The 8,225-nt window shown below is 36.5% G+C and overlaps 1 protein-coding gene across 1 annotated transcript; it reads left to right on the forward strand.

Moving 5' to 3' along the window:
- The first annotated feature begins 7,161 nt into the window (after positions 1–7,161).
- On the forward strand, positions 7,162–7,581 carry LOC140044303 (uncharacterized). The gene has a single exon (XM_072088784.1). The coding sequence runs from the start codon at positions 7,162–7,164 to the stop codon at positions 7,579–7,581; it is 420 nt and encodes a 139-aa protein (XP_071944885.1).
- Positions 7,582–8,225: the final 644 nt, after the last annotated feature.

The raw sequence follows: 8,225 nt of genomic DNA on the forward strand, positions 1-8,225 counted from the left end.
CATTGTCTGTTTTTTTGTCTTGTCTGGGTTACCGGCTCGTATTTTAGTGTGTACTGGTATCCACTGTCGTTGAGAGTTTTCTGGTATACAGGGGCGGCTTGGTTGAATGAATTCTTGTCGGATGACAAGGACGAGAGTCGTTTGTTTATTCCGGCGGGTATATTTTTTAGGATGGTCGGTGGGTGGTTACTTTGTTGATGGATATACTGTAACGTGGCGTTTGGATTGGTGTAGGGCTGGTATGTGTTCCTCGATAGGTTTAGTTTGACGTCTAAGAAGTTAATGACTTGTTTGTTTGCTTCTATGGTAATGCGTAGGCCGTTATCTTTGAATATTTGGCATATGTCTTTTTTAATGTTTTCTGTGCTTTTAGGTGTGGTGTTTGTGACGGCAAGGCCGTCATCTCTGTAAAGTCCTATGTTGATTCCTAGTTTCTATATATAAATTTACGTAAGGGCAAAATTCGGTAAATCGCGCCTTACTTCTAGAATTTTTACTCGATGGTATATAAAGTTGGTTCGTACTTTCGGTACTGATTTTAACCACCTGATGTAACCCTGTTTACTAATTAAATTAAGTTAGATAATTAGTTATTGACGATTAAAACGAATTTAGGTTCAACGATTTGCCCCAAATAGGGGTGTTTTCCGATCGTGGTATACACTGTCTAATGGATGTTCATCTTGAAAAATACCCGCCACAAAAATGCGAGGAGGCTTCGCATTTTCCTATCTCCTCCTACGATAATTGTTTTTAATAGCTGAAAACCGGTTGAACAGTTCGAGTACAGCATCATAATGTTGAAGACAGGCCGATTTTCTTTAAAAAATACTATTTTGATACATTTAATATACGTTTTTACAAATGTATTGATTTGTGATGAATGGAACATTCCAAATTATTTGGTTTAACCATAGAGGTTTAGATTTATGGACCCCCTTGGAGAATAAACATAAATAGTATTGCAATGCTGTACAATACTGTTAAGGTATTAACTACTTTTGATCGCAATTTGAATCGCAAATTTCTTACTGTGAGTGTTGGTACTGTTAGATGTAATATAAAAATATATACAAATAAACTTTATTACTGTGAGTGTGGGTAGGCCCTACTGTTAGATTATAAACATATAATATACAAATAAACATTCCAAATTATTTGGTTTAACCATAGAGGTATAGATTTAGATTTATGGGCCCCCTTGGAGAATAAACATAAATAGTATTGCAATGCTGTACAATACTGTTAAGGTATTAACCACTTTTGATCGCAATTTGAATCGCAAATTTCTTACTGTGAGTGTTGGTACTGTTAGATGTAATATAAAAATATATACAAATAAACTTTATTACTGTGAGTGTGGGTAGGCCCTACTGTTAGATTATAAACATATAATATACAAATAAATTAACGTTATTACTGACAGTTGCTTCTCAACGTTTGTATTAATTAATAATTTAAAAATATATAAACGTCGTAGTGGTGTATCGTTACATGTACTTTACTATTTCAATCGACTATGACAGTGAGAGTTTTAACAAAGTACCGTATTAAATCGTAAATGTTTTACTGTATTTAGTGGTATATTATTTATAGGCCTATAACACATTTAAAACAATATTTCGTTACTGAGTGGATAAGAATATATTTTAAAATGTTTCCTCTTTGTACCTATCTTCTTCCCCCATCCCTCAACTCTTAATGTTACATACAAAACACAAATTGGGTTTGTTTAAATGAGTCCAAATAAAAAAATTTGACTCATTTTGTTTCTCTCTCGGAAGTAATTCCCAGGGTGCTAATTTTGGTTGACTACATAAATAATTGTGTATATTTATTCGTTTCTGTAAACGACAATGTATTATAGTCCTGCGGTACGTACATTTGAAATCTCCATTTTTTTTCTCGCTGGAAATACTGTGTATTCGAGAACCATCTGTGGGCACGACCTAGATGGTACGCGAGCGAAGCGAGCGTGCCATCTAGTCTGTTGTAATTGGTGTAACAGGAAGCTTCCAACAAGTTCACACGTTTCTGCGCCATCATAACTACCCATAGTCACATCGAATGCTGTGGGGCCTTTCTTTTGCCATGGTTGCTGTTTGTGTGATAATATTGATTTTCTGGTATGTACGATGATTTCTCTTTTGTCGTTGGTAATATCATCGTATCTATTAGCAAAGTATAGTGCTTTGTTCAGCAGGTCATTGCGGATAGAGGGGTAAAATTCTACGGTTTCGAAGCATATAAAGTTGTGTTGTTGTTTCTTGTCGATGCTCTTAAACCATTCGATGACCGATGAGGTATATTTCCATTGGTTGGTGCGAAGTTTTGTTGTAATTTTGCTGTTAATATGATCGAGTATAGTTTTGGTTATCTTGCCTATCTCGGATTTGGTCGGGTTTATTAATCGGCAAGTCGGTTTGTTAGTGAAGTTCGGTTTGTGGTCTTTAAGGGTTATGAAAGCATCTTTATTTGCAGTTGTATCCACTCTGTCGGCGATGTTCAATTTTGTTGCAATCCTTTTGTTTTTTCTATGAATCGTTTGTACGAGTTCAGGTTCTGCTTTCTTGTATGATTTGGTGATGTTTTCTTCTAGGAGGTTGTCATACGTCGGTGGGTCTAGTTTGTAGAAATTTGTGGTTTTGTCGGCTGCAATTAAAAGTTCGGGCTCGTTTTCAATTTTCTTGGAGTTGGTTTTTAACTTGTTGAGTAGAGGGTTGTCTACGTTTTTTAATGTTGTCGATTGTATCAGATGGAGTATGTCATCTTCGAATTTGTATAGTTCTTCGATCGGTGGTGGGTTTTTGGTAGACTTGAGCCAAATGTTTGCTTGGATGATGTGGTGGTGCCGATTAATATACCTGACCAAATCCGAGATAGGCAAGATAAGCAAAACTATACTCGATCGTATTAACAGCAAAATTACATCAAAACTTTGCACCAACAAATGGAAAAATACCTCATCGGTCATCGAATGGTTTAAGAGCATCGACAAGAAACAACAACACAACTTTATATGCTTCGACATCGTAGAATTTTACCCCTCTATCAGCAATGACCTGCTGAACAAAGCACTAGACTTTGCTAATAGATACGATGATATTACCAACGACGAAAGAGACATCATTGTACATACCAAAAAATCAATATTATCACACAAACAGCAACCATGGCAAAAGAAAGGCCTCACAGCATTCGATGTGACTATGGGTAGTTATGATGGCGCAGAAACGTGTGAACTTGTTGGAAGCTTCCTGTTACACCAATTACAACAGAAACTAGGAATCAACATAGGACTTTACAGAGATGACGGCCTTGCCGTCACAGACACCACACCTAAAAGCACAGAAAACATTAAAAAAGACATATGCCAAATATTCAAAGATAACAGCCTACGCATTACCATAGAAGCAAACAAACAAGTCATTAACTTCTTAGACGTCAAACTAAACCTATCGAGGAACACATACCAGCCCTACACCAAACCAAACGCCACGTTACAGTATATCCATCAACAAAGTAACCACCCACCGACCATCCTAAAGAATATACCCGCCGGAATAAACAAACGACTCTCGTCCTTGTCATCCGACAAGAATTCATTCAACCAAGCCGCCCCTGTATACCAGAAAACTCTCAATGACAGTGGATACCAGTACACACTAAAATACGAGCCGGTAACCCAGACAAGACGAAAAAACAGATAACGAAACGACATTCTGTGGTACAACCCACCGTTCAGCAAAAACGTCAGCACAAACATTGGACAGAAATTCCTATCCCTAGAGATTAGCTACAGTTGTATGAACAATATGAAACAGATAATAGACAGTCACAACAAGAGAATACTCAACCAGCCCGAAACAACATCCATGGAAAACACGCAAGAAATCAAAACATGCAACTGCCGACAGAAAAACACATGCCCGCTAAACGGAAATTGCCTACAATCATCTGTAATATACCAAACCACAGTTACACGCAAAGAAAATCCACCTCGGAAACTTATATCGGACTCACTGAAAATGATTTTAAAACACGATACAGAAATCACACCTCATCATTCCGTCATACACGTTCTAGAAACTCAACCGAACTCAGTAAACATATTTGGACACTCAAGGACAACAACACAGACTATTCAATCTCATGGGGCATTTTGGCATCTGCTAAAGCATACAGTAGCGCAAACAAAAAATGAAACCTCTGCCTCAAAGAGAAATTATTTATCATCCGCCACCCTAAATTATTGACATTAAACAAACGCAACGAACTTGTGTCCGCCTGCCGGCACAGAAAGAAAGCATTGTTACATAACAGCTGACCTTCCAAAACATATCACCCCTAAATGCTAATTCTACAAGTAAATGTGCTTATAAGCAACTTTGTAATTGATTGTTCTCATTATAGTCTCCTGATGCATGAGTTGCACGACTCACGAAACAAGCCTGTAGAGACCAAACTGTAGTTTTTACTTCTTTTCCAGACTTAACGTATATATATATATATATATATTTTATATAGTAGCGTTGATTTTTTGGACACTATAGTGACCATAGAAAATGGTACACTCAAAACTGACCTATTCCGTAAACCCACGGATAAAAATATGTACCTGCTCCCTAGCTGTTGTCACCCCCAACACTGTACTAAAAACATACCGTACAGTCAAGCATTACGTATCAGACGTATCTGTTCTTCAGATTTAGATTTTCAGAATGGTACCGAAGAACTAACCGGACATCTCCGGAATAGAAATTACAAGAAGGAATACATCGAAACTGCTATAAAGAAAGCAAAAGATATTCCTCGATGTCAAACACTGACGTACAAACCACGTCAGCAAAAAAAATCGACCAGAGTGCCATTGGTCACAACCTACCACCATAGGTTGCCTCCATTACGGGCTATTATTGAGAAACATATGCCCATTCTACAGTCCACAGAACGTCTCAGGACTGTTTTTCCGGAACCACCCATTATTGCATTTCGTAGACCTTCCAACCTTCGTGATATATTAGTCGGATCCAAATTTAAGAGTGAAATTAACTCTCATGACAGCCAAAATTTGGGCAGTCACCTTTGCGGCAAATCTTGCAAAATTTGTTCATTGGTTGATTCTACTGAAAAATTTGAGAGTAACCAAACTGGCCGCATTTTTCGGATAAGACAATCAATTAATTGTCTAACCAAAAACGTCATTTATCCCATATACTGTAATATTTGTGGCAAACAGTACGTCGGAAAAACAAAAAAACACTCTCCGTATGAGAATGACACAACATAGATCACCTATCAAAACATTAAAGCTTGATCAACCTGTAGCCAAACATTTTAATTCAGCTGGTCACTCGATTGCAAATTTCAGAGTTATTGCAATAGACCACGATGTCAAATGGAGCGACAAAACTCGCAAAGACAAAGAAAACCACTGGGAATTACTACTTAAAACCACAAAACCTTTTGGACTTAACATTAGGAACATACTCCCAGATCGGTAAAATTATTCCATTGACTACCAAAATTTAAGTTTCAATATTAACCACCATTTAAGCTGTTTTTTAGTCTCATTCCAAAATTCTTTATATCTCTACCAAGCTACCTTCTTTGTTTTCCACTCTTATTCAGACTCCACCCTGGCTCCCTTTGTTATATTTCTTTTATTCCTGTCCATCCACGCAGCACTTACCAGCTTTTATACTATGATGTTATCCAAATTCCTTCACTTGCACTGATGAAGGGCTAGTGTTGCCCGAAAGCTCTGCTAACTTTTCTGGCTGTTTACTTTATCGTTTTGATTTAGCTTTTCGCTTTTTATTTTTGAATCTCCATTGAGATCAAGCCACTGATACCCACAGCATTGTCATTTTTTTTCAGTAATTTGCCTTTGGATTTATATATATATTTTATATATATATTTATGAATTAGATAGAACACGGGCGTCTATTACACGGTGTTTCACGTTAAACGATCTTCAGATAGACTGAACAATACCGTATCTCGAGGTGTTATAAGGCTTTAGTCAGGTGGTATGTAAATTTTCTTGTTATGACAACATTTTGAAATCAGTTCAGACCTCTTGTTTAACAAATTTGTTTTGTTTGCATTTAGATTACATAGCTTTTCATCTAAACAAAGACTACAGCAACGCCCATAAGCCGCGTTCTTAGTGGAGGAATATTTAATTACTTTCCATTTAATTGTAAACATTACGTCATCACTTTTCAAAGACCATACGTACTAGAGAGCTCTGATTCTTTACTGTACGTTTCTTTTTTGAAAGATTCCTTGTGATTGTTAAACCTAGTTTTAAACTGCCCACCCGTCATACCAATATATGTTTTAGTTTCGTTATTGGTTATGAAGTTGGCGGAGTAGACAATTTCAGATGCGAGGCATGAACCATTTAGGGGGCATTCGGGTTTGTTGCGGCAATTGCACGCACTTTCTCGTTCTGTGTGGGGGTTCAGTACATTGTGGTTATGCTTGCTAATTACATTTTTTACACATGTCATACAACTATAGCTTACTTTAACATTGTTCTTATTAAATATTTTATGTAATACGTGTCCATTGGAAAAAATGTTTTTTAATTAATTGTAAAAAGGTTCGTGCGAAATTTGTCTAATTACGATCACAGGTTACACTGGTGCCGCAGACCAAGACGTTTTTTAACTTCTAACGGAAAAAGCAGTCGAATTAAAATGTCTTTTTACCCTCCTGCTGTCATCGACATCGGTATATGCTTCGTACTTGTATTCGCCCGTCACACCGGTCATTAACACGCTCAATCGTCCGGCAGTTTCATTTCTACATTGACTCGTTTGTTCACGGAAGTAAAGGGTTGTATTTCTTTTTTTTATATTTTCATTTTTGTTTCACAATGGCAACCGATACATATTAGTAATTGGTGATTATTACACTAAATATTTGGTATTATTTTCAATTCCCAACCAGACTGAAACCACTGTTGTTAAATGTTTATGCGATGATTTTATTAAACGGCATGGAGTACCAGCTTCTATCCACACCGACCAAGGTGCTCAATTTGAATCGAATTTAATATAAAAAAATTGCAAGTACTTTGGTATCACAAAAACAAAAACCACACCATACCACCCCAGCCTGATGGCATGATCGAAAGATTTAACAGAACCATGAAGGATCAATTGGCAAAGCAGTTATACAGAAGGTCACGATCGGGACAATTTACTCAGGCAGATCGAATACAGTACAATGCGATAGTGCACGAAACTACAGGATATAGTCCGTTTTATTTAGTCCATGGAAGAGAACCAATATTGGCATGCAACGTTTTGTACGAAACAAATCCATCACCTAACCAAACTACTCAAGAGTATGTTGCGGACTTACTTAATCGCAACCATAAAGCTTCCGATTTTGTGACTGAAAAAGTAGCCATTCAAAAAAATAAGCAGAAGTCATTTTATGATCGAAAACAGTCTCAACCTCACAAAATTGGAGAGAAAGTTTGGCTTGATGATCCTGTGAGATGGAAAGGACCATACGCAGTTGTAGAGGTGAAAAAGTTTAGTGTACAAATTGCAAGACAGTAGTGGTAAATATCCCAGACAAGTCCACTACAACCGTTTGAAACCATATATTCAACCATCGGAGAAAGCTGAAACATCATCAGATAACTTCCTGATAAAACCAACAACATCCCGTTAAAGTCTACGAGATCTGGCAGAAGTGTGAATCGACCTTCCAGATTCTTACAAGAATGAACTTTTTATTATTATAGAACTGATAAATACTTTCTATAAAATTGTTGTTACAGTATAACATAAGCATGCCAAGTCAATGCATTTTCATTAGATATGAACAGAATTTGGTTGTACACAGATTTTAAGATAAACGTTAATTGTTTATTGTTTAAAGTTAATTGCTTTTCAATTATGTTTAAAAAAAAGGAATGTAAAAGTTAAATATTTAGTTAGTATTTGAGATCACCTAATTCACATTGTGTAGTAATTTTTCATATGCCAATAATATCTTAAAAAGTAAGAACTGTAGCTGCTCTGAGATGATTTTGATATGTTTTGTATGCATTATGTAAATGTTTGTGGTTTGTATGTACTGTACGCCATTCGTATACTACATTGTTTCATGTTATGTACTGTATGCCATTCGTATACTACATTGTTTCATGTTATGTACTGTACGCCATTCGTACACTACATTGTTTCATGTTATGTAC

This window comes from Antedon mediterranea, chromosome 1 (assembly GCF_964355755.1).
Source record: "Antedon mediterranea chromosome 1, ecAntMedi1.1, whole genome shotgun sequence".
Lineage (NCBI taxonomy): Eukaryota > Metazoa > Echinodermata > Crinoidea > Comatulida > Antedonidae > Antedon > Antedon mediterranea.

Bases quoted from the DNA above. Each gene is read 5' to 3' on its own strand.
- LOC140044303 (XM_072088784.1), top strand. From the start codon at position 7,162: ATGAAGGATCAATTGGCAAAGCAGTTATACAGAAGGTCACGATCGGGA.